General features: G+C 38.0%; 1 protein-coding gene across 1 annotated transcript; it reads right to left on the bottom strand.

Annotated features, from left to right (window-relative positions):
• Nucleotides 1-6,035: 6,035 nt before the first annotated feature.
• On the bottom strand, nt 6,036-7,772 carry LOC110731094. Its single transcript, XM_021910934.1, has 3 exons — nt 6,710-7,772; nt 6,213-6,493; nt 6,036-6,104 (listed from the first exon to the last, which is right to left on the bottom strand). The coding sequence occupies exons 1-3, from the start codon at nt 7,770-7,772 to the stop codon at nt 6,036-6,038; spliced, it is 1,413 nt and encodes a 470-aa protein (XP_021766626.1).
• Nucleotides 7,773-14,938: the final 7,166 nt, after the last annotated feature.

Consider the following 14,938-nt stretch of genomic DNA (forward strand, 5'->3'; position numbering starts at 1 on the left):
TTCTACAAAGCTAATTGAATTAAATTAAAGTCAAACACATTCAAACAAAGCTAATTGAATCAAATGAAAGTCAAACACATTCAAACAAAGATTTCGAATCAAATGAAAGTCAAATACATTCTAAATAAAGCTATTTCAATCAAATGAAAGTCAAATACATTCTACAAAGTTATTTGAATTAAATGTAAGTCAAACACATTCAAACAAAGCTATTTGAATCAAATGAGAGTCAAATAAATTTAAACAAAGCTAATTAAATCAAATAAAAGTAAAATACATTCTACAAAGCTAATTGAATCAAATGAAAGTCAAACACATTCAAACAAAGGCTTTTAAATCAAATGAAAGTCAAACACATTCAAAAAAAGCTTTTAATTTAAATGAAAGTCAAACACATTCAAACAAAGCTATATAAATCAAATGAAAGTGAAATGCATTCTACAAAGCAAATTGAATTAAATGAAATTCAAACACATTCAAACAAAGCTATTTAAATCAAATGACAGTCAAATACATTCTACAAAGCTAATGGAATCAATTGAAAGTCAAACACATTCAAACAAAGCTATTTGAATCAAATGAAAGTCAAATACATTTTACAAAGCTAATTGAATCAAATGAAAGTCAAAGACATTCAAACAAAGCTAATTGAATCAAATGAAAATCAAACACATTCAAACAAAGCTATTTTAATTAAATGAATGTCAAATACATTCTACAAAGCTAATTGAATCAAATGAAAGTCAAACACATTCAAACAAAGCTATTTTAAGAAAATGAAAGTCAAATGCGTTCTACAATGCAAATTGAAACAAATGAAAGTCAAACACAGTCAAACAAAGTTATTTGACTCAAATGAAAAACAAATACATTCTACAAAGCTAATTGAATCAAATGAAAGTCAAACACAATCTAATAAAGCTATTAGAATCAAATGAAAGGCAAATACGTTCTACAAAGCTAATTGTATGAAATGAAAGTAAAACGCAATCAAATAAAGCTATTTGAATCAAATAAAAGTCAAACACATTCAAACAAAGTTGTTTAAATTAAATGAAACTGAAATGTATTCTACAAAGCTAATTGAATCAAATGAAAGTTAAACGCATTCAAACAAAGCTATTTGAATCAAATGAGAGTCAAATACATTCTACAAAGCTAATTGAATCAAATGAAAGTCATACACATTCAAACAAACCTAATTGAATCAAATGAAAGTCAAATACATTCAACAAAGCTAATTGAATCAAATGAAAGTCAAATACATTCCACAAAGCTAATTGAATCAAATGAAAGTCAAACACATTCAAATAAAGCTATTTGAATCAAATGAAAGTCAAATACGTTCTACAAAGCTAACTGTATCAAATGAAAGTCAAACGCAATCAAATAAAGCTATTTGAGTTAAATGAAAGTCAAACATATTCAAACAAAGCTATTTGAATCAAATAAGAGTCAAATACATTCAAACAAAGCTATTTGAGTCAAATGAAAGTCAAACGCAATCAAATAAAGCTATTTGAGTCAAATGAAAGTCAAACACATTCAAACAAAGTTGTTTAAATTAAATGAAAGTGAAATGTATTCCACAAAGCTAATTGAATCAAATGAATGTTAAATGCATTCAAACAAAGCTATTTGAATCAAATGAGAGTCAAATACATTCTACAAAGCTAATTGAATAAAATGAAAGTCAAACACATTCAAACAAAGCTAATTGAATCAAATGAAAGCTAATTACATCCAACAAAGCTAATTGAATCAAATGAAAGTCAAACACATTCAAACAAAGCTAATTGAATCAAATGAAAGTCAAACACATTCAAACAAAGCTATTTTAATCAAATGAAAGTCAAATACATTCTACAAAGCTAATTGAATCAAATGAAAGTAAAACACATTCAAACAAAGCTATTTGAATCAAATGAAAGTCAACACATTCAAACAAAGCTATTTGAATCAAATGAGAGTCAAATACATTAAAACAAAGCTAATTAAATCAAATAAAAGTCTAATACATTCTACAAAGCTAATTGAATTAAATTAAAGTCAAACACATTCAAACAAAGCTAATTGAATCAAATGAAAGTCAAACACATTCAAACAATGATTTCGAATCAAATGAAAGTCAAATACATTCTAAATAAAGCTATTTCAATCAAATGAAAGTCAAATACATTCTACAAAGTTATTTGAATCAAATGTAAGTCAAACACATTCAAACAAAGCTATTTGAATCAAATGAGAGTCAAATAAATTTAAACAAAGCTAATTAAATCAAATAAAAGTAAAATACATTCTACAAAGCTAATTGAATCAAATGAAAGTCAAACACATTCAAACAAAGGCTTTTAAATCAAATGAAAGTCAAACACATTTAAAAAAAGCTTTTAATTTAAATGAAAGTCAAACACATTCAAACAAAGCTATATAAATCAAATGAAAGTGAAATGCATTCTACAAAGCAAATTGAATTAAATGAAATTCAAACACATTCAAACAAAGCTATTTAAATCAAATGACAGTCAAATACATTCTACAAAGCTAATAGAATCAATTGAAAGTCAAACACATTCAAACAAAGCTATTTGAATCAAATGAAAGTCAAATACATTCTACAAAGCTAATTGAATCAAATGAAAGTCAAAGACATTCAAACAAAGCTAATTGAATCAAATTAAAATCAAACACATTCAAACAAAGCTATTTTAATTAAATGAATGTCAAATACATTCTACAAAGCTAATTGAATCAAATGAAAGTCAAACACATTCAAACAAAGCTATTTGAAGAAAATGAAAGTCAAATGCGTTCTACAATGCAAATTGAAACAAATGAAAGTCAAACACAGTCAAACAAAGTTATTTGACTCAAATGAAAAACAAATACATTCTACAAAGCTAATTGAATCAAATGAAAGTCAAACACAATCAAATAAAGCTATTAGAATCAAATGAAAGTCAAATACGTTCTACAAAGCTAATTGTATGAAATGAAAGTAAAACGCAATCAAATAAAGCTATTTGAGTCAAATGAAAGTCAAACACATTCAAACAAAGTTGTTTAAATTAAATGAAAGTGAAATGTATTCTACAAAGCTAATTGAATCAAATGAAAGTTAAACGCATTCAAACAAAGATATTTGAATCAAATGAGAGTCAAATACATTCTACAAAGCTAATTGAATCAAATGAAAGTCATACACATTCAAACAAACCTAATTGAATCAATTGAAAGTCAAACACATTCAAACAAAGCTATTTGAATCAAATGAAAGTCAAATACATTCTACAAAGCTAATTGAATCAAATGAAAAGTCAAACACATTCAAACAAAGCTATTTGAATCAAATGAGAGTCAAATAAATTCAAACAAAGCTAATTGAATCAAATGAAAGTCAAATACATTCTACAAAGCTAATTGAATCAAATGAAAGTCAAACACATTCAAATAAAGCTATTTGAATCAAATGAAAGTCAAACACATTCAAATAAAGCTAATTGAATCAAATGAAAGTCAAATACATTCTACAAAGCTAATTGAATCAAATGAAAGTAAAACACATTCAAACAAAGCTATTTGAATCAAATGAAAGTCAACACATTCAAACAAAGCTATTTGAATCAAATGAGAGTCAAATACATTAAAACAAAGCTAATTAAATCAAATAAAAGTCTAATACATTCTACAAAGCTAATTGAATTAAATTAAAGTCAAACACATTCAAACAAAGCTAATTGAATTAAATGAAAGTCAAACACATTCAAACAAAGATTTCGAATCAAATGAAAGTCAAATACATTCTAAATAAAGCTATTTCAATCAAAGCCGCATGGTCGGTGAAGACTATAACTTTGGAGCCCACCAAGTAAGACCTAAACTTTTCGATAGCATGGACGATGGCTATGAGCTCTGTTTCAGTCGTTGTGTAGTTTCTTTGTGCTTCATCAAGAGTTTTGCTAGTGTAATAGATGGCATGGAGCTTTTTATCCTTCCTTTGCCCAAGCACAGATCCAACGGCATAGTCCGAAGCATCACACATGAGTTCAAAAGGGAGCTCCCAATTCGGTGGTTGAATGATGGGAGCCGTGATCAAAGCTTCCTTCAACCTATCAAAGGCTAGCAAACAATCATTAGAAAACACAAAAGGGGCATCCCTTACCAACAATTGAGTGAGCGGCTTAGCGATTTTGGAAAAATCTTTAATGAACCGGCGGTAAAAACCCGCGTGTCCAAGAAAACTCCTTATACCCTTCACATTAGTGGGGGGAGGGAGGCGCTCAATAACCTCAATTTTGGCACGATCAACCTCAATGCCCCTACTAGAAACAACATGTCCCAACACAATACCCTCTTCAACCATGAAATGACATTTTTCCCAATTAAGCACAAGGTTCACCTCTTGACATCTTTTTAACACTTTAATCAAATTACTTAGGCAAGTGTCAAAAGATGAACCGCAAACAGAAAAGTCATCCATAAATACCTCGATTGATGATTCAAGCATGTCGGAAAAGATAGACATCATACACCTTTGAAATGTAGAAGGTGCATTACATAATCCAAATGGCATCCTTCGATAAGCAAAGGTGCAAAAAGGGCATGTGAATGTAGTCTTCTCTTGATCCTCGGGTAGGATAGGGATTTGGAGGAATCCCGAATACCCATCCAAGAAGCAATAGTGACTATGTGATGCCAACCTTTCCAAGATTTGATCGATAAAGGGGAGAGGGAAGTGGTCCTTCCGAGTGGATTTGTTCAATTTTCGATAGTCTATGCACATTCTCCACCCGGTGACCGACCTTGTAGAAATGGTCTCACCCTTATCGTTCTTGATAATGGTCATGCCCCCTTTTTTTGGAACAACTTGAACCGGGCTAACCCACTTGCTATCGGAGATAGGGTAGATTATGCCCGCTTCAAGAAGTTTCAAAACCTCTTTTTTAACAACTTCTTTCATGTTGGGGTTGAGCCTTCTTTGGTGCTCAATTGAGGAGTCATGATCATTATCAAGCAAAATCTTGTGCATGCATATCGTGGGACTTATCCCCTTAATGTCATCAATGGCATACCCAATGACACTCCTATACTCCCTCAACACAACTAGGAGTTTCTCAAGGGAAGTGTCATCAAGGTTGGTATTGACAATAACAGGATAAGTCTCATTATCATCAAGAAAAACGTATTTAAGTGAAGGGGGAAGGGGTTTAAGTTCAACCTTAGGAGGAGGCGTAGACCTCTCCTCTTTTACCTCCACCTTAAGTGCTTCAAACTCCCTTGCCTTGCCATGTAGGGGTTGGTCTAACAACAACTTGTACCCCTTAGCTTCATCATCATCATTGTACAAACTTTCCGTGAGGATCGCTTGTAGAGTATCTTTGCTATTGTTCATCATCTTCAATTCCTCCACTTCTCGGTCAAGAGTATCGATTCTATTGATATCCTCATACATAGGCTTCCTCATGGCTTGCGAGAATGAGAAAGAAATTTTCTCATCTCCCACATTCAATGTTAGCTTGCCTTGTTTCATATCAATTACCACTCCCGCCGTGTTCAAGAACGGCCTTCCCAAAATGAGAGGAACCTTGTTGTCCTCCTCCATTTCCATCACCACAAAGTCACAAGGTACAAAAACTCTTCCCACTTGTACCGGTACATCTTCAAGTATTCCCATTGGTAACCTAACCGAACGATCGGCTAATTGTATTGAGATTCTTGTTGGCTTCATCTCACCAACTTTTAAATTTTTCGCAATTGAGAAGGGCATCAAGCTTACACTTGCCCCAAGATCACAAAGAGCATCCATGGCTTCCATATCTCCAATCTTCCCCGGAATTGCATAGCTACCCGGGTCACCAAGCTTTCGGGGAAGCTTGTTTTGAATGATTGCGCTCACCTCCATTGGAAGGGAGATGGTTGCACTCTCTTCAAGCCTACTTTTGTTGGACAAGAGATCTTTTAAAAATTTCGCATATGTAGGCATTTGTGACATAGCATGAAGAAATGGAATGTTCACTTGGAGCCCTCTCATGACCTCAAGGAACTTTGAAAAACTTCTCATTCAATTTTTTCTCTACCAACCTTTGAGGGAAAGGAATAGGTGGCTTGTAGACTCTCATTGGGGGTTTCTCCACTTCAACTTCAACTCCCTCTCCTTTCTTTGTGTCTCCCTCAACACTCTTTTCTTTTTCTTTTCTCTCAACTTCTACCACCTCATTTTCAACATCATTCTCACTTCTCACCTCCACACCCTCATCTCTCTTTTGTGGCACATCTTCACTCATTACCGGATCTTCATACCCTCTCCCGGACCTCAATGTGATAGCCTTGACATGCTCCTTTGGGTTCACAACCGTTGAGCTTGGAAATTGACCACTAGCATTGGAGGTAGAACTCCCAACTTGTTGTGCAATTTGAGCTAGTTGATTCTCAATTATTTTGTTGTGCGCTTGAAGTTGTTGGATGTTGAAGCTCATTTCTGCATTGCTCTTCCCTTGTTGATTTATGAAAGACTCAAGAGCGGCCTCAAGGGAAGTCTTTTGGGGTGGAGGAGGTTGTTGGTTGAATTGCTGTCTTTGTTGGTTTGGATGGCGGTATGGGGCTTGGTGATTTTGTTTATTTTGGTTGTAGATGTTTTGAGGAGGGTTGTTGTAGTTGGGTTGTTGGTTTTGATTGGGTTGTCTCCACCCTTGGTTTTGTTGCCTCCAACCTTGATTGAAAGGTTGCTCATTTCTTTGGTTCATGGCCGCAACTTGCTCATTAGTAGCATTGCAATATGAAGCCATGTGATCATTACCCCCACAAGTCTCACAAGACATGACTTGTGGTTGTGGTTGTGAAGAGGAGGTACCGCTTGAGGAGGTTGCTTGGTCTAGCTTGTGAGCTAGCATATCAAACTTTGAGGCAATGAGATCTATTGCACTCAACTCATGCATACCTTTCTTCTTCGGTTGACTTTCTCTTCTATCATATCTATAGGCGTAATGCCTTGCAACTTCTTCAATCATATTCTCGGCTTCTTGCACCGGTAGCTTTTTAAGACTACCACCGGCTCCGTTGTCAAGATTCGCCCTTGAGGTAGGAGTGAGACCGTCGTAGAAGCTTTGAATAATCATCCATAAAGGCAACCCATGGTGTGGACACTTCCTCTTTAGATCCTTGAATCTTTCCCATGCTTCACCTAAGGTTTCATCATCCTCTTGAGTGAAGCTTGTAATCTTCCTTCTCAATTCCGCGGTCTTTTCGGGCGGACAAAACTTCCCAAGAAATGCTTTGGTAACCTCTTCCCATGTTGTTAAGGATCCTTCTTTCACGGACCTCAACCAACACTTAGCCTTGTCCCTAAGAGAGAACCGAAACATATGCATCCAAATGAATTCCTCCGTGAGGTTGTTTTGCTTGATGGTAGTGCACAACTCAAGGAAGTTGTCTAAATGAGCTAGAGGGCACTCATTTGCACTCCCCCCGAACTGTTCACTTTGGATCATCCTTATGAGTTGAGGAGAGAACTCATAGTTGTTTGCATTGGTGGTGGGAAGAAGTATGCCACTCCAAAGTTGGAATGCATCGGGGTGGTCATAGTCTTGTAGAAGTGGAGGAGGCGGTGGGTTGGCCATCTCTTGCTCGTTGTCAAGATTATCCTCCGACTCGGAATCCGTATAAGCTAGAGAAAATTCCGGCGTGCCTTGTAGGAGCCTTCTTACGTTCCTCAAAGTTCTATTTAACTCCGGATCTACGGGGATAAGAGGTGATTGCTTACTCCTCCGTGTCATGCACAGTCAAACAAAGCTAAGGAAAACGTTAGCAATGACTATCACAAAGTAAACACGCTTAAACAAAAACAAAATAAGAAGATTATATACATATACACAAATCTAGACTCATTCAACAATAACTTATTCAATGTGACTTTGCCTCCCCGGCAACGGCGCCAAAACTTGATAGGACGTCGTCAACCTATCAAGAAATAAGACCTAACTCGATCCTACTCAACTAGTAGCAAGGGCAAGAAAGGGTCGAACCCATGAGAGGCGTTGAATCAACCACCAAATGTTATTGTTTAAACAAGCTAGATTAAGTCGGGGGTTTTAAGTTGGTATTACGTCACACTATTCTAATTCAAATCAACTAATTCTAAGAGGTGATTAACAATATTAAGAAGGCCTAGGGCACGGGTTACACCACTAAACTTCATCACGGACCACAAGTAGCATGCATAGAAATGGTGATTTAGGGGATAAATTAGGGGAAGTTATCAAATGCACCCAACTACTCTCTCAAGCAAGAGGGATTACTTGACATCAAAACCATAACCTACTCTCGTGATTATGGGCAAGAAACAAGTGTTAAAACATCCTCACGATAACATGCAAATTCCCTTGACTAGAAATTCCTATTCTCATGGCAAATCAAGTCAATCAAGCATAAGGGAGCTTCCTCAAGTTCATCTCTCGATCCTTCGTTGAGGAAGCTAGATAAATAATTCAAGCAATGGCCAATTACAAGAATTAACAATGAAACCTCTTAAACTCAACTAATTAACACCCCACAATTAACAAATTAGTTCATGCAACAAGTGTTGGTGATTACATTGAGGGTTCACCCAAACCCTAGAAATTAGACTACTCACAATCCATGGAGGTTAAAGCAATTAAAGATTTCAAGGAATTCATGAACAAATTAAAACTAAGAATTAAGTAGAATCTAACAATTAAACATGCAAAGAACAACCAAACAATTAATAAAAACCAAGAATTAAAGATAGAAGAGAGAAAGAAAGAGTAAGAAAAAATTACTAGAAGCTTCAATAATTGACTAACAATGGTGGAACTTGTCTTCTACAATGATTGGATTGAAAAACCTTCAAAACAAGAACTAAAATCTATGCTAATTTGAGGATTTTTGTGTTTCAAACTAAGAGGAGTATGAAAATCTGGAAAAATTGGGAACCCCTCTAAAATGGTCCAAAGGGGCTATTTATATTACCCCCTAAAATAAGAGGACGGTGAAAACAAGAAACGGGTAAACTGTAGCTCTGCACGGACGTGCTGAAGTTGGCACGTCCGTGCAGACCAAGGCAGAAACTCAGTTTAAGACGACCTGCTGCAGCATGGGCGTGCACCTTTGGCACGTCCGTGCTGCATCATCTGCACGGATGTGCAATATTTGGCACGTCCGTGCAGGCCTTGGCAGAAAGATGGCTTCAGGTCTGCACTCCTGCACGGACGTGCAACATCTTGCACGGCCGTGCTGCCTCATAATCACGGAAGCACGTCCGTGCTGCATCATCTGCACGGACGTGCAATATTTGGCACGTCCGTGCAGGCCTTGGCAGAAAGATGGCTTCAAGTCTGCACTCCTGCACGGACGTGCAACATCTTGCACGGCCGTGCAGGGTCTTCTGGGCCCTTTTCTTCGTGTTTTCTTCTACGATGCTCTTGTACTTGGATTCTTTCCATCATTTCCTTGCTTCTAACCTCGGTTTGGTAACCATGGGCTTCATTTGGTCGTCTTTGGACCTAAAATCTCAACAAAAACACTAACAACCCGTGAAGCATAGGATACACAAAAATTGCATAATAATAGGGTAAAAGTGAACCAAAACACAAATTTGTTCAGGTAAACTAGGTTCAAATACGCCCTAAAACCGCATAAAATAGCAAGTTATCAAATCCCCCCAAGCTAAGCTTTTGCTCGTCCTCGAGCAAACTAGTCATGACAAAACAAATAGAGGGAACTAACTTGTTATAGAAGGTTGAAGCAAAAGTTAAACCAAGAAAGGGTAGGCATACACAATAAACCGAACGATCACTTTTAGCAAAAGTGAGAAGCCGTTTAAACCTACAAGTCGCCTAGTAGGACGAGTCCATCTCTCGTGAGGGTTTCCAAAGAGAATCACCCACAACTCCCACAAAAACAACACACGATTTTTTTTTATAGCCCAAGTCAACTCATCGGGATGTGATTCAAAAGCAAGACAAGTGAACAACTTTCTAGAATTACCAATCATACAAATGTACACATGAGTTGGGGGTAGAGAGGAGAACTAAACAAGGTTGCACTAGGATACTTCCTTTGGCCTTTTACTATTTCATTAGAGCACACCTAGATATTCCAAAGTTGTAACAAGCCCTCTTTCGGTTATAAAATCTCAAAATGCTAGTCCACCTCCCAAAATGCACACCCAAGGCCCCTTAACTACACTCTAACTCGGGAATTTCATAAGAAACAACAATGCAAACAAGGTGTGGGAGGCATCCACGAGTTGACCTCTAAAGAAGAGAATTTTTATTTTTTTATTTTTTTTTTAGAAGTTTTGGGGTAGTTTTTGTTCTCCCCTTTTTTTTATGCTCTTCTTTTTTTTTTTTTCAATTTTCAATGCCCTCGCCTCTTTTAACTGTGAGCGGCTCTTTCTTTATTGAGAACGTGTGGCTTATTACGCCACTTATTACACATGATACAAGTAGAACCAATTCCCTAATAGAGTTTCATTTCGGGGAGGAAAGGGGACACATCAAGGGCACAAGGGACCACAAATTTATTCAAACATATCCTACTTGAGCAAATTAGACAATATCTTATACTAGGCGTGCAATTGAGCATTCATTGGCTTTCATTTCATATACTCCAATGTAATCAAGATTAATAGACCTCTAAATGACCCCCAACTCGTGCACACACTCTTCTAAAAAAAACTTTTACTCATCACTCAAGAGTCAAGAAAGCAAAACATATAATCGTCATATGAGTTTCATCCTTGGGCACTTTTTCATCATTTTTTTTTTTCATTTTTTTCTCACTTTTTTTTCTCTTTTTTTTTTTTTTTTTTTTTTGAGTAAAATTACTAAAATACTCGGGTTGCCTCCCGGAAGCGCTTCTTTATTGTCACTAGCTTGACCATATTACGTTTTCAATCACGAGGGATATCAAATTCATCTAAATGAACTACCTTTGTTTCTTCTTGCACGAAACCATCGAAGTATGCTTTCAACCTTTGGCCATTAACATTGAATGGTTCACCTTTGTCGTTGGAAATCTCAATGGCGCCATATGGGAATATCTTTGTAATGGTGAAAGGGCCACTCCATCTTGATTTTAGCTTTCCCGGAAACAACTTCAACCGGGAGTTAAATAGCAAGACCTTGTCACCCTCCTTGAACTCTCTCTTGTTGATGTGCTTGTCGTGCCATGCTTTGGTCTTCTCCTTGTAGATCTTTGCACTCTCATATGCATCTAACCTCAACTCTTCCAAGGCATGGAGGTCAAGCATTCTCTTTTCTCCGGTGGATTGGATATCAAAATTCAAGGTTTTGATAGCCCAGTGCGCACGATGTTCCAGTTCCACCGGTAGATGGCATGATTTCCCATAAACGAGCTTGTAAGGGGTGGTGCCAATGGGAGTCTTGAAGGCGGTGCGGTAGGCCCATAGAGCATCATCCAACCTTGATGACCAATCCTTCCTTGACCTATTCGCCGTCTTCTCTAGTATTAACTTAATCTCCCTATTTGAAATTTCAGCTTGACCACTTGTTTGAGGGTGGTAAGCCAATGACACCTTGTGCCTCACTCCGTATTTTTCAAGGAGAGCCTTGAAAGATCGCTTTGCAAAGTGCGATCCTCCATCACTTATTACGGCACGTGGCACACCAAACCTAGGGAAAATGACTTTCTTGAACAACTTGACTACTACCTTAGCATCATTTGTAGGAGATGCAACCGCTTCAACCCACTTTGATACATAGTCGACGGCCACCAAAATGTATTTGTTCCCAAAAGAGGATGGGAAAGGTCCCATAAAATCTATTCCCCACACATCGAAAATTTCCAGCTCTAAAATGTTATTCAAAGGCATTTCGTTCTTTCTTGACAAATTACCGGTCCTTTGACACCGGTCACAAGCTTTAACAACTCCCCATACGTCCTTGAACATAGAGGGCCAATAGAAACCGCATTGCAATATTCTCGCCAATGTCTTGTTAGCACTCATATGTCCTCCACAAGGTGAGGAGTGACACATTGTGATAACTTCATGAATTTCATCGTTGGGGACACACCTTCTAAAAAGACCATCAACACCTTGTTTGAAGAGCAAGGGGTCATCCCAAAAGTATTGGCGGACATCATGGAGGAACTTCCGCTTTTGTTGATAGGTGAGGTCGGGAGGAAGGATGGAGCAAGCCAAGTAATTTACAATATCCGCAAACCATGGGGCCGGGGCTTGAATGATTGTGAATAATTGATCATCCGGGAATGAATCATCCGTGAGAGATGATCGGCTACTACATTCTCGGCACCCTTCTTGTCCCGAATTTCTATATCGTAGTCTTGTAAGAGCAAGACCCACCTAATCAACCTTGGTTTAGCGTCCTTCTTGGACAGCAAGTACTTCAAAGCCGCATGGTCGGTGAAGACTATAACTTTGGAGCCCACCAAGTAAGACCTAAACTTTTCGATAGCATGGACGATGGCTATGAGCTCTTTTTCAGTCGTTGTGTAGTTTCTTTGTGCTTCATCAAGAGTTTTGCTAGTGTAATAGATGGCATGGAGCTTTTTATCCTTCCTTTGCCCAAGCACAGATCCAACGGCATAGTCCGAAGCATCACACATGAGTTCAAAAGGGAGCTCCCAATTCGGTGGTTGAATGATGGGAGCCGTGATCAAAGCTTCCTTCAACCTATCAAAGGCTAGCAAACAATCATTAGAAAACACAAAAGGGGCATCCCTTACCAACAATTGAGTGAGCGGCTTAGCGATTTTGGAAAAATCTTTAATGAACCGGCGGTAAAAACCCGCGTGTCCAAGAAAACTCCTTATACCCTTCACATTAGTGGGGGGAGGGAGGCGCTCAATAACCTCAATTTTGGCACGATCAACCTCAATGCCCCTACTAGAAACAACATGTCCCAACACAATACCCTCTTCAACCATGAAATGACATTTTTCCCAATTAAGCACAAGGTTCACCTCTTGACATCTTTTTAACACTTTAATCAAATTACTTAGGCAAGTGTCAAAAGATGAACCGCAAACAGAAAAGTCATCCATAAATACCTCGATTGATGATTCAAGCATGTCGGAAAAGATAGACATCATACACCTTTGAAATGTAGAAGGTGCATTACATAATCCAAATGGCATCCTTCGATAAGCAAAGGTGCCAAAAGGGCATGTGAATGTAGTCTTCTCTTGATCCTCGGGTAGGATAGGGATTTGGAGGAATCCCGAATACCCATCCAAGAAGCAATAGTGACTATGTGATGCCAACCTTTCCAAGATTTGATCGATAAAGGGGAGAGGGAAGTGGTCCTTCCGAGTGGATTTGTTCAATTTTCGATAGTCTATGCACATTCTCCACCCGGTGACCGACCTTGTAGAAATGGTCTCACCCTTATCGTTCTTGATAATGGTCATGCCCCCTTTTTTTGGAACAACTTGAACCGGGCTAACCCACTTGCTATCGGAGATAGGGTAGATTATGCCCGCTTCAAGAAGTTTCAAAACCTCTTTTTTAACAACTTCTTTCATGTTGGGGTTGAGCCTTCTTTGGTGCTCAATTGAGGAGTCATGATCATTATCAAGCAAAATCTTGTGCATGCATATCGTGGGACTTATCCCCTTAATGTCATCAATGGCATACCCAATGACACTCCTATACTCCCTCAACACAACTAGGAGTTTCTCAAGGGAAGTGTCATCAAGGTTGGTATTGACAATAACAGGATAAGTCTCATTATCATCAAGAAAAACGTATTTAAGTGAAGGGGGAAGGGGTTTAAGTTCAACCTTAGGAGGAGGCGTAGACCTCTCCTCTTTTACCTCCACCTTAAGTGCTTCAAACTCCCTTGCCTTGCCATGTAGGGGTTGGTCTAACAACAACTTGTACCCCTTAGCTTCATCATCATCATTGTACAAACTTTCCGTGAGGATCGCTTGTAGAGTATCTTTGCTATTGTTCATCATCTTCAATTCCTCCACTTCTCGGTCAAGAGTATCGATTCTATTGATATCCTCATACATAGGCTTCCTCATGGCTTGCGAGAATGAGAAAGAAATTTTCTCATCTCCCACATTCAATGTTAGCTTGCCTTGTTTCATATCAATTACCACTCCCGCCGTGTTCAAGAACGGCCTTCCCAAAATGAGAGGAACCTTGTTGTCCTCCTCCATTTCCATCACCACAAAGTCACAAGGTACAAAAACTCTTCCCACTTGTACCGGTACATCTTCAAGTATTCCCATTGGTAACCTAACCGAACGATCGGCTAATTGTATTGAGATTCTTGTTGGCTTCATCTCACCAACTTTTAAATTTTTCGCAATTGAGAAGGGCATCAAGCTTACACTTGCCCCAAGATCACAAAGAGCATCCATGGCTTCCATATCTCCAATCTTCCCCGGAATTGCATAGCTAACCGGGTCACCAAGCTTTCGGGGAAGCTTGTTTTGAATGATTGCGCTCACCTCCATTGGAAGGGAGATGGTTGCACTCTCTTCAAGCCTACTTTTGTTGGACAAGAGATCTTTTAAAAATTTCGCATATGTAGGCATTTGTGACATAGCATGAAGAAATGGAATGTTCACTTGGAGCCCTCTCATGACCTCAAGGAACTTTGAAAACTTCTCATTCAATTTTTTCTCTACCAACCTTTGAGGGAAAGGAATAGGTGGCTTGTAGACTCTCATTGGGGGTTTCTCCACTTCAACTTCAACTCCCTCTCCTTTCTTTGTGTCTCCCTCAACACTCTTTTCTTTTTCTTTTCTCTCAACTTCTACCACCTCATTTTCAACATCATTCTCACTTCTCACCTCCACACCCTCATCTCTCTTTTGTGGCACATCTTCACTCATTACCGGATCTTCATACCCTCTCCCGGACCTCAATGTGATAGCCTTGACATGCTCCTTTGGGTTCACAACCGTTGAGCTTGGAAATTGACCA

This window comes from Chenopodium quinoa, unplaced genomic scaffold, assembly GCF_001683475.1.
Source record: "Chenopodium quinoa cultivar QQ74 unplaced genomic scaffold, ASM168347v1, whole genome shotgun sequence".
Taxonomy (NCBI): domain Eukaryota; kingdom Viridiplantae; phylum Streptophyta; class Magnoliopsida; order Caryophyllales; family Amaranthaceae; genus Chenopodium; species Chenopodium quinoa.